Source organism: Polyodon spathula, chromosome 23 (genome assembly GCF_017654505.1).
Source record: "Polyodon spathula isolate WHYD16114869_AA chromosome 23, ASM1765450v1, whole genome shotgun sequence".
Lineage (NCBI taxonomy): Eukaryota > Metazoa > Chordata > Actinopteri > Acipenseriformes > Polyodontidae > Polyodon > Polyodon spathula.
This window is the reverse complement of record NC_054556.1, coordinates 20644514-20658007: the sequence shown is the minus strand read 5'-3', so window position 1 is coordinate 20658007 and position 13494 is coordinate 20644514. Positions and strand designations below refer to the sequence as shown.

At 35.1% G+C, this 13494-nt stretch overlaps 2 protein-coding genes across 3 annotated transcripts; one reads left to right on the top strand and one right to left on the bottom strand.

Annotated features, from left to right (window-relative positions):
* Positions 1–1102: 1102 nt before the first annotated feature.
* LOC121297671 (protein SPT10-like) lies at positions 1103–9004 on the bottom strand. 2 transcript variants are annotated; one of them, XM_041224105.1, is made up of 6 exons: positions 8212–9004; positions 6159–6277; positions 5546–5733; positions 4731–4802; positions 3156–3267; positions 1103–2397 (listed from the first exon to the last, which is right to left on the bottom strand). In XM_041224105.1, exons 2-6 carry the CDS (start codon positions 6274–6276, stop codon positions 1664–1666), a joined length of 1224 nt encoding a protein of 407 aa, XP_041080039.1. In that variant the 5' UTR covers position 6277; positions 8212–9004; the 3' UTR covers positions 1103–1663. The 2 variants fall into 2 exon arrangements, with proteins under 2 accessions (XP_041080039.1, XP_041080038.1); XM_041224104.1 differs by having other exon boundaries at positions 1103–2415; positions 8212–8998.
* Positions 9005–9196: 192 nt separating this feature from the next.
* On the top strand, positions 9197–11095 carry fitm2 (fat storage inducing transmembrane protein 2). The gene is made up of 2 exons (XM_041224289.1): positions 9197–9414; positions 10391–11095. The coding sequence occupies exons 1-2, from the start codon at positions 9242–9244 to the stop codon at positions 11022–11024; spliced, it is 807 nt and encodes a 268-aa protein (XP_041080223.1). The 5' UTR covers positions 9197–9241; the 3' UTR covers positions 11025–11095.
* Positions 11096–13494: the final 2399 nt, after the last annotated feature.

The window sequence follows — 13494 nt, the reverse complement described above, 5'->3', positions numbered from 1 at the left end:
TCTTCTGGTTTCCGTTAGTATAAGATTACTGATATATGAAGCATAGCATGGATATAAGAGATTTAGAGTGGTCTTCAAATGGACAACATGTATATTACTTGCAGGAAAAATACTTATACAGTAGATCTAAAAAGCATGGGTTTATGACAGCTTAGTTTAGCTTAACCATGTATTTGATTACACAGGTTGACAGGCAGGGAGGGGGTTAAATTCCTCCCTGTCAGAACACATGGGAATGTGGCTGGAGCTGTAAATTGAATAAAGAATTAATAATTAATGAGGCTCCAGTCACATGTGTATAAAAAGGGTGTTAATGTTAAGAGTTAATGTTGGTGGAGGTGCGTGTCATTGTGCTGTGATTATGTCTGAGTTTTGTAGAGCTTTTGTTTTGGCCCTTGTGCCGTCTGTTGTGTTAATGTGTTTGTTTGTTTGTCTGTTGTACTGTCTCGGTGATTAAACATGCGCACAAGCGCTTCACTGCAGCTTTCTTGTCTCAGTCTCTCTCCCTGCTGGGAACAGCTTGGCCGTGATGCTACCCTGTCAAAGTAAGGGTCAGATTTTCGGCTGTTTTTACCGTTTTCAGGTCAAGATCTCTGGTTAAATATTTAAATTTCATGAAAACAAAACAAAACAAAAAAAGAAGATTTAAATCCCAAGCAGAATCAGGTTAAATTCCATCATATTTATAACAAGTCAAAAGCTTTATATTGTCTTATACTTCAATTTATTACACTAATTACAAAAGTGGAAATACCTTTGCAAGTAAATCCTGGACCTATAAAACATGACTTAATGAATCTTTGACAACAATTAAATGTGTGATCCCAGTTTAGGATTGCATGGGGCCACTAATTTCAGAAGGTCAAATGAAGCTTTATCAGGTTTAACTCTAACATTGCACCTATATGCTGTGCAGACTTTTGTGCTTGTTCGCATAACCGGTAATTTATACTGCGAAAGACATCAACGTGTATCTTTCATTGTACTGCAATTAATTGGCAGGTGGTTCTTTAACCAAGACAACACATGGATGTTTATTTTTTTAACTTACAGATGGGCTGAGAAATAAAAATTTGAATGTCTCATAGATTACACTGCCGCCTACTGGTGTAACACTTTATTTCTAACAAACATGTTCATAACTGTCAGAATTGTCAGGTTCTTAGTTTTTATTTTATTTTATTTTAGAAACAATGCTTGTGAGAGGAAAGAAACTAGTGATATTTCAAATTGAAATATCTGGCACACTGTAGGCTATACAACAGTTCTGTTACACCCAGTAACTTGTTTCATTTTACATTCATCAGAGCCAAAATATTTAATTAAATTAACATCAATCCCATTGAGGCAGGCAACATCTGAAGGGAAACTAAGAGATAGCCATTCCATTTAACAATAACTTAAAAAGGTTATGTGTTTAAATGTACAACATTACACTCTACAACAAAAGGCGTATCACTATAATAGAGGAACAACCATAAATGTATACTGCTTCAATAAACCTTTGTGAAGTTTTCTTTTAAAAACATAAATATACGTTTCGAATAATAAAAAAATAAATAAAAAAAACATTATATACTGAGATTCAAGGTCATGAAAACAATAAATTAAAACAAATAAATACATAAAAAATGTTCTGGTAGGCTCAATTATGAAATGGTATTTAAGTTTCTCTTTTCATTTTCTTAGAAGGCGATCCAGTAAGCCTGTTAATTTCTGGTACTGGTAGAGTGGCAGTGATTCTTGCCCTCTCTCCATTCGCCTGGGCAGATGTCTCCTCTGTGCCTGGGAAAGACACTCTGACCCATCCCTGCTGCTCAGGAGGTATCCCCCTGTCAAGAAAGCCACCCACACATGGGGGTTCCCCCTTCTGTGCTGGGCAAGCGTGCTGGGCAGTGGTGGGAATGAGCTGGCGTAATATGTTAGCCACTTCCAAGACACTGGAGGTCAGCTCCTTTAGTCGATTATCAACAACGCTTCGCAGCTGGCCTAGTTCGGCCCGGACAGCCTGGATCTCTTGCAGCTGCCTTTGCTGGCCTTCCAGAATGTCAATCTTGGACACCTGGGGCGTTGACGAACGCTGCTCCTCGGTGACTGGGTGAGCTCGATGGCTGATCCTGTAGCTCCCTGGATTTGGTTGACCCTGGTTGGGTTCATTTAATGGTGGAGTTTTGGGGTTTCTCTTGTACCAGTATGCAGGAGGTGACTCAGGGTCTGTAATCACCCTATTAATCTTTCCATCTTGTTCCATATTACTTAGGAACTGCATCTCTCTGCTTCCATCTGTTCTTCCAGCAACACATCCCACCTCAGTGTCTTCTGATGTGCTGTGCCCCTCGAGCGACTGCTCTCCTGTCCCTGGGGGAATTGCTGTGACTGGACCTGGTGACAGGGGGGCTGTTTCTTGTTTTATAACTGCAGCAGATAACAACATATCACATAAATCTCATCTGCTGTGCATTTCCATTCGCTATTTCACATCAGCAGTTTCTTCAGGGTGAATGCATGTTACTCGCTCTAAAGCATGACAGTTAGTTGGGAAGGGAAAACTGGCAGCTACTTACTGATAAGAAAGAAAGTATTGAAGGGGTGGGGACAATTTCACTCTCCATGTGAAATTATCAAGGAAGTGCAACACTACCTAAAAACATTGCTTGCAAACAGAGATTACTGCACATTTGCAACCTGTATAGCAAATGCAAGTGCACAATAGGTAAGATTTATGGAGTTTTGATAGCTACAACGATTTGCTCCCCCTGGTGCATACAAAATTATTCTTGTAAAACTTACTTAATATGTACAGTAGTATCACTACTTCACAAGTCTCACCTTTTCCTAATAGACAGACATATTTTATATGTACAGTAGACTTGATTTATTGTTAGTATTTTTTTTCATAGCAATTACAGAACAAAAAGTACTGGAAATTTACAAATTGTACTAGAGTGGTGTTAAGAAGCCACTAACAGTTTGGAACAATTTTGTGAAAATTAAATTGCATTACTAAAAACTTAATGGAATTTGCTGGAAATGCTAATGTGAAGTATGCTAAATCCATATTTCAATGCAATAAAATTAAAAAAGGCAACCTCAGCACTACATGAAACTGACACCTGATACAAACTTCAAAAGTAACAGAAAAAAAACAAACTTACTTTCGGGCGATGATATTCTTTTCTGTAGCAAACCTGTGTCCACACCCAGGCCCAGCGAGAGGACAGGGAGGACGGGTAAATGTCTCCGGGGCCCCACGTCCCAAAGGGGGCCCTGGAGAAAGGGGAACACATAATTGTTTATATATTTTTTTATATATATATATATATATATATATATATATATATATATATATATATATATATATGTGTGTGTGTGTGTGTGTGTGTGTGTGTGTGTGTGTGTGTGTGTGTGTGTGTGTTTTAAAACAAGTAGCCATACAAAAGACCCTTTTGCAATCCCGTCACCACATTTAAAAAAAAAAAATAAGAAGCACTTCTTTGTTTAACAAAAAAGCTGTGCATAGCCCCAGAATCAGCTGCTGCTGCTGCTGCTGCTGCATGAAAACAAAGTTTATTTTCTTTGGATACTTCGTCCAGATTAGGAATGAACTATCGGACAATTAAAATTCAATTCAACTGTAAAGGCACTCAAGAGATCCTCCAGCAGACTGTAGGGTATTTTACATTTCACAATTTGATTATATCGCTTTACTCAAATACAGAAAAAGCAGTCTCTTCTTTTGTTTCATTCTTTGTTTGTTTGACATTTTCCATTTCGTAATTTGATCAAAATAATTTGCTCAAACACTGAAATAACCTTTCATTTCGTTCTTTGATCACTATAAATGCTCAAATCGCAAAATGGTTATTTCTGTTGGTGACTGACTCAACCCTGACTAGGAGTGTAACATATATTTTATTAGTTAAGAGCAGAGATGAGTGGTTTAATGTAGACATGGGATAAATAAAAAAGGTGTATATCAACACTATTCAAAATGTATTTGAAAAACATAAAAACATATTATTTTACATTAAGTAAGCTTCTAATAGAGTTACTAATTTCAATTACACATGTGGAGTTTGTACAAAAAATACATACACTTATTCACTTACCCAAACAAAAAGTTTGAATACTATAAATAACTTAAACATACTACTTTGAGAAAAAGTTAACTATCCTGCTGTAGATTTTAATTGAGATATGGAAACTTCTATGTGTTGTTGAAAGTTTCCTTCAAAACCATTATCAAATCATCCTCAGACACGTTGCTAGTAAGATTGCAAGTATCGTATCATCACTTGGTTTAGAAAAAGGTTTGCAGTAAAAAATAAACAAATAACAGATCATAGCAACTGGGTTTATGAGTCTGTAACATGTCTTCATTGTCTGCATTTGCTGGAAAAGATGTTAAAATTGTATGCATGTGTAAGAATTGACACAATTGTTTATGCATAAAAGTAGACATTTAAGATATTTATCAATAATAAATTAACTGCACTAAAAATGTAGTTGACAAAAAATTCTGAATGTTCAATTCTCATGTTACAATTTGTACATATATAATATACATATATATATATATATATATATATATATATATATATATATATATATATATATATATATATACATATATATATACACACACACACACACACACACACACACATATATATATATATATATAATATATAATAATTGTAGATATAAAGTGCACCTGCATCATACATTACCTTGACTCTCTGTAACTGGGTATCAACGTGCAGTAACTTCCCCACTTTCTGGCATTTACTGCACTTTGAAATCTGCATTAGAGACATTTCAAGATTTACAATATGCAAACTTATTTAAAAAATACGTGCTGCGTATTTGTTATTTAGCAATAAACTACTGAGTTGATTTCATTTGGAAATTTGACAACACTCTTGAATAATGATATGCATAATCATTAGTGCCACTAATCCACTTTATTATCAACCAGAGGACAACGTTGACATTGTCTATAAAATATCTATCTTCAGAAACATTTGTCCCAAAGTTAAAAGGAAACACTTGTAGTATTTAGCATATGTTAGCGTTAGCATACTATATATATGTAAGAGTTGCTAGTGTACTATCAGAATACTGGCTGCTGTCCAATAATCAGAGTACACTTTCTCATCTATCAGAATTACCACTAATCCCATTGTAATAAAACTACTAGGGCTGGGTTCAAAGGTCTGCCTGCTAGCTGGGAATTCAAAGGTATTTCTAAACCTGTGAAGGTTCATCAGGCATCACTCACGCAGTGTCAGACTTGTATTTTACTTTTCTCTTGTTAAGAAACTGTCTGACAATCTTTGAATACGAAATCACACATTAAATGTCAATCGCATGGAAAATTCGATCTTTTGGTTTGCATAATGCCCATTATGTCAAAATATAGCATAATATTTATTGAAACTTTTGATATATAAATATCATATAAGTGACTATTCCCCAGCATATGCATTTGCTATAATAAACTGCTCCATTCCTTCTATAAGAATAAAAAGAGTTGCTAACATACCCAGTCTTCAATGTCTTTTGACATTCCTGGCCAGTAGAATCTTGATGTGAAAGCATGTCTTGTTTTTTTAATTCCACTGTGGCCTCCCACAGCAGAGTGGTGGAATTCTCTGAATAATTCCAAGGCCTCGGAGACCGTTGTCACCACTCTCTGTTTCACACCCTTGGTATAATGGTATAACGTGTTTTCTGTAAGATTGAAGTAGAAATGGTGATGTTAATGTGAAACTAAACCTAAAACATTTCTGTGCCATCACCCTTTGATCTTTCAAATGATTAATGCTACGAATTATCTAACTAAAAGTGGCTGTGTAGCTTTGAAGAGAAGAGGAGTGCGGGGCAGATATTGTCGATTAACGAATCTACCGTTGGTGCTATAAATCCATTGAAAACTACTGATCCGTCAACGAAACCACAGGCATCTCGTATGTTTACAGAAAAGCGAATACCATTTTATTTCGCAACAATAATTTCAAACAGTAAGTTACTATATACCGCACACTTCAAATAAAAACACTTTAAAAAGATGATTATTTTGATTATTGATTATTCGAAAGAAACACTGGTATAACCAAAATAAGAAAAATAAGAACATAAACAATACCTGCACCAACCTTCTAAAGTATACCTTGAAGCGAGACGCCTGAGATTCTGCCGTTGATATTTCGTAAAATGATCTGGGTAATCTTTTTTTTGCAGGTAGTTATAAACAGCTTCAACTTTTTGCTCCATTCTAAAAAAATAAATAAATAATAAAACATTAAACAGATCACAATCAAAGTATAACATAAAGTATAACTTACTAACGATAATTACACGATCAGGGGCGGGTGAGGTCAAAGATGAAGAACTGCAGAATGAATGGAACTGCAGAGCAAACAGAAGTAATTGTTTTTTTTGTTAAGAAGCTTAGGTAAATTTCATTTTTACTTTTCAATCGTTTTCAAGTTACTGTTTTTGTAATAGTTAAAATATAAAATATTTACAAAACTGAGCATTTATCAAGTACAAACGCAAGTAGCACCAAATGGCATCCCAAGATATTTATAACTGTCCACCACCTCAAGAGGCTCTCCTGTCAGTGAATGGAAGGATTAAGTTTTGTTTCAAACTTTTAAATTTAGGTCCAAAAACATTACCATAGTTTTTTTTTGTTTGTTTTGTTTTGGGTTTTTTTTTTCTTTTGTATAAAGCAACAGCTTTAAATTCCAAAAACGTTGTTGTACAATATTGAGAGGCTCTTGGAGTTTTTTAATTGTGTCTGTGCCAGAGTATCCAGCAGTATATAGCACACATATAGGTGACAATGGACCATTCAGATTCCCACACACACCATCAGTATACAATGAAAACAGTTTTGGACCCAAAACAGAGCCCTGTGGTACACTGTTTCTATCTCTGAGAAGACAATATACATCCTCCCTTTACCTGTTGTTGGCTATCCATTAAATAACTATGAAACCAGTCAATGGCTTTATCAGACAAGCTCAATTCCCCACAGTATCAAAAGCCTTGCACAGATCAATAAAGACTGCAGCTGCCACCTGGGGGATATCCAAGCCACTTGAAATATCATCAGTTTAGTCTGCTGTTATTGTCCCATGATCTAAAACCAGACCGGATTAGGGACAGCAGGTTGTTTGAGTCAATAAAGACTCTCAGCTGATCCAGCACCACCTTTGCCTGAACAGGCAACACTGATATTGGTCTGTAATTGACGACCTCCATTTGACAGCCTCCCTTATGTACTGGTACCACATGTGCAAGCTTCCACAATGTTGGCATGGTTCTAGTATTTAAGTATAGAGTAAAACAATGCGCCAGAGGATATGAAATAATATTACTAGCCAGTTTTAGCAGGAAGAGCTCCAACTGATCAGCTGCAGCCCCCTTTGAAGTATCCAAACCTTATATTAATGCACATCCAGTTGATGATATCACATTCTTAAAATCTAATTTAACAGTACCAAACGTTTCTTGTCTATTAAAAGAAAAGAAAACTGTCTTGAGAGCTGAGGTGGATCATCATTCTCATATATACTAGAATTACCATTAAATGCATTACTAGCTTGTACAAAATACTGGTTAAACGCATTACTTGTTTAGTTCCAGTGAGTTCTGTTAAAAACCATTTAAAGTGCAGTTTTTTCCTCTAGATTATTAAAATATTTAGACTTGCATTTTTTAGTTAACAAAGTACACTGTTTGTTTTGGTTTTTTTACATTGACAGTGAATTCTTTAACTCTTCATTGTGCATCATTCATAACAAAAACACGTTTTAATATTGCATTTTTCATAGAAAACAATGCAGAGCAAAATGAAAACAAATCATCACGTGATATGTGAGGGGAGTATGGGGTGAGGGAGGCGATTCAGCCACCACACCGGTGAGAAAAAGTCAGCAACCACACAAGTTTATACAAACTGCAATTGTATTTTCTATTTCTAAAAAGCAATGTGAATAATAAAGGAAGTGTCACAAAAGTATAACATATTGTACTAACTTAATTGAGTGATCTGAGCCACTTAAGTATAGTAACTTTCTATGTTTTATTTATTTATTGAATGTCTCTTTCTACAGACACTTATAGAACAGCTGCAATATTTTCCAATCTAAAAAGTAATAATATTATTAATAAACAGTTGCAGAAATTAAAGTATCTTACCTTCTAAATCTTTTTCTTCTCTTGGTAGGGTTGCGTAGTTATTTCTGGCATGGTATGTGTGCTGAGCATGCGCAGTGTACCAAGGTAGCAAAAGAGCATGCGCAGTTCTCGAAGGAAGCAAAAACTGGCAGAACACCGGTTTGCGGCATTTTTTTTTAATACCAGTATTCCTGAAGAGACACGCCCCAATGATGATGGGGAGCGACGATAGTGTGATTTCAACTGAGATTGGATACAAGCCGAGACGCTACGGCTGCTTTAGACGTTTATATGCAGTACCTTGTTTTACATTTTATATATAATACTAATAATACTCATCACTTTTCATAGGCTCGTTTACTGTTGACATGGCTAGTTTACTTGACACCAGTTCGTGGTTCATGACGTGATTCAGCTTCCATACTACGAGAGAGAGAGAGAGAGAGAGAGAGAGAGAGAGAGAGAGAGAGATGTATTAAGAGACAATCAAGATGTAAAATGTGTTAAAAGAAAATAGCATTCCATAACAATATGTAGAAACATTATTTGTTTTGTTTTAATTAAACGGAACAGAACCCGATGGTATTTACACAATACTGTCTTGACAAACAATATCAGATCGATCTATCAGACTATTAATATTATAAAAGAAAATAAATACTACAATGTCACCATAACAATCCAAAAATAAACGGTATTATATATCCTCCCTGTATTGTTAAATGCCGTCTACTCTCTCGCCTCCTCTGACTCCCTGCTTCAAAACTCCGCGCCCAATCACAGCAGCCGTAGTCTCTCAGTTTGTATCCAATCACAGCAGTCCAGTTGAAACCACAAACTCGTCACTCCCTTAGCTTCATTGGGGCGGTAGGAAAAAAAACAATGAGTCATGACACAACGTCGCGCTCTTGTGAGATCATGAAGCAACACCGTCTAATCGCCATGTGGAACAACGTCCCTGTCACATGCTAAGGCAATGATCCAATCACCATCCAGCTCAGTCCGAAGCCTGCTTTATGGAATTTATAGATCTTCTGAGCTAACTGAGAAAATGGCAGACTTGGAGAGATGCGTGAGTCTGTGTGAAAAATTATGGAGTAATAAAGTAGTTCGTAAAAATATACAGTGGATATTTCTGGCCATTACAGTGACGGGGTCCCTATTGAAGGAGATGCAGCTTCTCCCTGATTGGTACTTTAACAACAAAAGGAATGTCCTGAACGTGTGAGTACTGTACTGTTGTCTCTGAATTGGGACTATTGTTCACCTTGGCGTTGATTGTGAATGACAAACCACTATTTATTAGATCACGTGGGTTATGCACAACCTACATATTTTTCAAAATACATTTGAAGTAGGTTTCTGCTGTTTTCAAACGTATGTAAGAAGGGAACTCCTTTTATCAGATTGTTTGTGGATTTATGATATATTTCAATAAAAGAAAAAGACATCTAAGTATTATAAAATGCATTCAAGGACACAGGAATATTTTGTCAGGATAACAATTCAAGGAATTATGATGTCAAAACAGGGATAGAAATAGGACTCCCATTGCATAGCAGTGTGGTCCATTCTTGGTTTTACTATGAGTTTAATAATACAAACCTGAGCTTGTTAACTATACACTGTGGCTAATCAAGCTTGTGGTAAAATCTGGAATGGGTGAAACTGGCAATGCAATAGGAGTCTTATTCACATCTGTGCAAAACACACTTCAGGTCAGGTTTCCTTGCTTTTTAAAAACGACCTGCCTCGGATTTCAATGTACCTGCACATAAAATGTAAGCTTTACCTAAACGTATTGGAGTGAATCCTAGTAGGTATAAATCCTAAACCTTAAATCTAACAAAAAGCTTAGAAGTTTAACAGTCCTATTCCTCTCCGAGGAAGTACATTAAAGCTCCAGTATGTTTTTAGGTCTGAAAAAAGTCCTGCTTTTTATAACAGCCTTTCTGAAGGGCTGTGGGTTCCAAAGAGGAACTTTCGACAGGACCTTGTTTCAGTGGCTTTGCAACAAAAATGAATCGATTTGAGTTGTCGATGTCGGTCCACTTGAGCTGCAGTGGTCCTAGTATATTTAATTTACATTCAAAGTTCTGAGCGCTTACATATTGAGGGGTTATCTTTTACATGTATGTAATTTAAATTTGCCTTGTACTGTAAGCAGCGTTGTGTTTAGATATTTTTTTTTTTTTGACAGGTACTTTGTCAAGCTTGCCTGGGGCTGGACGCTGTGGTTGCTGCTGCCCTTCATTTCCATCTCTAACTTTTACATCTCTAAAAAAGATCCCATGTTCGTCCTGCAGCGCTTGAGTTCACTTCTGGTTGGAACAGTGGTTTGGTACACTTGCACTCATTTATTTGTTTTTATTGAAGACCTCACAGGTGCTTGTTATGAATCGAAGTCTATGGACGTTATCAAAATGGACTACTCTTCTAAGTTAGAGTGTAAGAAGAGCGGCTTGTTCTGGCATGGGTATGATATCTCTGGGCACTCTTTCTTACTTGCATATTCAACTCTTATAATCCTGGAAGAAACAGCATTGATGAGTGACTTGAAGAACATAAGCCAAAGACCCCCTGAGTCTGTTCGTGCCATTGTTAGTGTGTTTTATGTTGCTTTAAACGTGCTAGTAGTGATCTGGATTTGGATGTTTTTTTGTACCTCTGTATACTTTCATGACTTTACTCATAAAATCTGTGGGACAGCTTTTGGAATATTGGCGTGGTACGTGACTTATCAGATTTGGTACCAGAAACCATTTTCCCCAGGACTCCCCCCCACTAGACAAGAAAGAAAAGTCATGCCTAACCAAAGACAAAATTCCGACTAACGAATAAGTTGTCAAAAATTAGTTTTGTATATTTTTGTTTGTTTGTTTGTATAATAAAATACTTGGGGGTCCATGCTTTTTTTTTTTTTTTTTTTTTTTTTTTTTTTTTTTTTACTCGGTCCAAATAACAAATGGATTTAATAGGTCTATTTATTTAGTATTTTTGTGGTTGTGCCCTATACATTTTAATTCCTCAATTTATGTTCTGCCTATCAGAAAACAACTTAAAATTGCCCTCTTCTGTATTTCGTGTAAATCAATTTTCTGCCAATTAAATGTTTATGTCGTCTACTCTTGCAGTATGCTATAATACTGAAGAATAAAGTGATGCAGCTGCCGCTTTCTTTTAAAAAAATTTTTAAATTATTTTAAAATAATAATAATTTAATTAAATTATTAAACAGATTTTTTGGCAGACATTTGATCTTGATTCATGGAATTGGCAATATTTTTTTTTTCTGTTCAAATGTTACAGCTAAGAACACTTGATAAACTGCATGCTAACACCTTCATTTAAAAATACAAAAGTATTTTATGCTTGAAATATAGAATGCTGCTGTAACTATGATTAGAATAGAATTGACAGGCTGAACTGTGTGTGTGTGTGTGTGTGTGTGTGTATATATATAGAGCGAGAGATTATGAAAACATTTATACATTCTCAATTAAAATAGATACATAAGCTTTTGTAAAAATGTGTTTTATTGAAGTGATTAAAAATACAGAACAAACTGCTTAAACAATCATGTGAGCTGTGTTCATTTCCTTTTGAAATGCCTGTGAGATGTTTATTTATATATATATATAACTAGTTTAATATATATATATATCTATATATACACACACACGTAACAAATTAATGTGCTTACCTGTCACATGATTTTGTGATACAAAGCTCATCTCTTTGATGTTACAGTTTATCTGTCACAGCCCATGTTTTTTTGTTGTTGTTTTCTTGTGTCTTTATTGTGCAGATACACTGCGCTTCCTCTAATTTCACCTCAGGAAAATGCAGCAAAAACTAAGCGAACAAGACCAGCTACCGTAATGTAAAACACTTAATCATTAAACAGTTTTAATTATAGTTTTTCTTTTTATATGATCTTTATTAATTTTTGTGCACTTTCATTTGCAAGATATTATCGAGCACTATTTTCTTCAATTTTGAGTACTGACTTTGGACACTGTTTTAATTCTGGAAACTTTTTTTTTTTTTTTTATCTTTTGCTAAGTTGCAATACCTTTTACGTTTTACGCAGTTCTGTGCATGGGTGACATTTTGATTTAATTTTGCTCTTGGGTCGTTATATTTATATATATATATATATATATATATATATATATATATATCTATCTATTATATACTATATATATATATATATATAAACCAATTTTGATAAAGGGGCTGATTGTGCATATGACACAAACATGTTCTCTATAACATAATCTGACAGGCTTTTCTATACACAAAAATGATGATTTATAAAATAACAGTATATATTTATTGTACAAAGCAAGTCATGAACCGTGCTTGATATTTTGTGTAGGATCTTGGCAATCAGGTACAACAGGGATGAGTATGTTATGTTAAGATATCATTAAGACTATGGGTGTTGCCCAGTTAATTATTGCGGGTGTGGTTACTTGAATACTGGCTGTATTGTACCAGTATTTGTAGTGTTAAACAAGACCGTCTACAAGGGTTACATTATTATGCTATTTTTCTAGTTTTTGTTAGTTTGACTGTGAATGAAATGAATGAAATCTTAGGAATGTAGGTAGTCTTGTATATTTAAAGAGTTCATACTGTATATGATTGAATGTATACCATCCTAGAATAAATGTGAATGAAAATGATTGCATACAATTCTATTGCTTTACTGTGAAGGCCATTTCCCACCTTCTGTACAAAAGATAATACAATATCTGTCCTGTATGAAGAAAAAACAAAACATGTTATTGCAATTGTATTTTGCCACTGGGTGGTGCAATTTTGAAACCTGCTGTGTTAAAATAGCATCACAGTATAAGATGTTTTATTCAAGCTGTGCACTGAAGTAGGTATTTAGTTCAGATGAGTTAAAGTGAAGGGACTGTAATAAAAGGATGGATATAGATTTCTGATGTCTCAATACACTGTTAGGGAGTTAGATCCTTACCATTTTATCACCTTAATATGATCCAATGTGAGAACAAAATTCTACCACAGGTCCATGAGACTCTTGTATATTACATCAAAGCAAGCTACAGTAACTGTAGAGTAAATATTACTGGTTTTCCAAATTTAGTACATCTTCGATTTAGAAAACATAAACTGTAATAGTTCAACCACATTTGATGCTGAAAGGCTTTCGGAATGGACGACAGTGCAATATTCATGACCATTGTAGTTTTAAGAGCTGTTTTCTTTTGCAGAACCCTTATTGTAAATTTCTTAAAGCAGCTAGCAGCCTAAACAACTACCACCCTG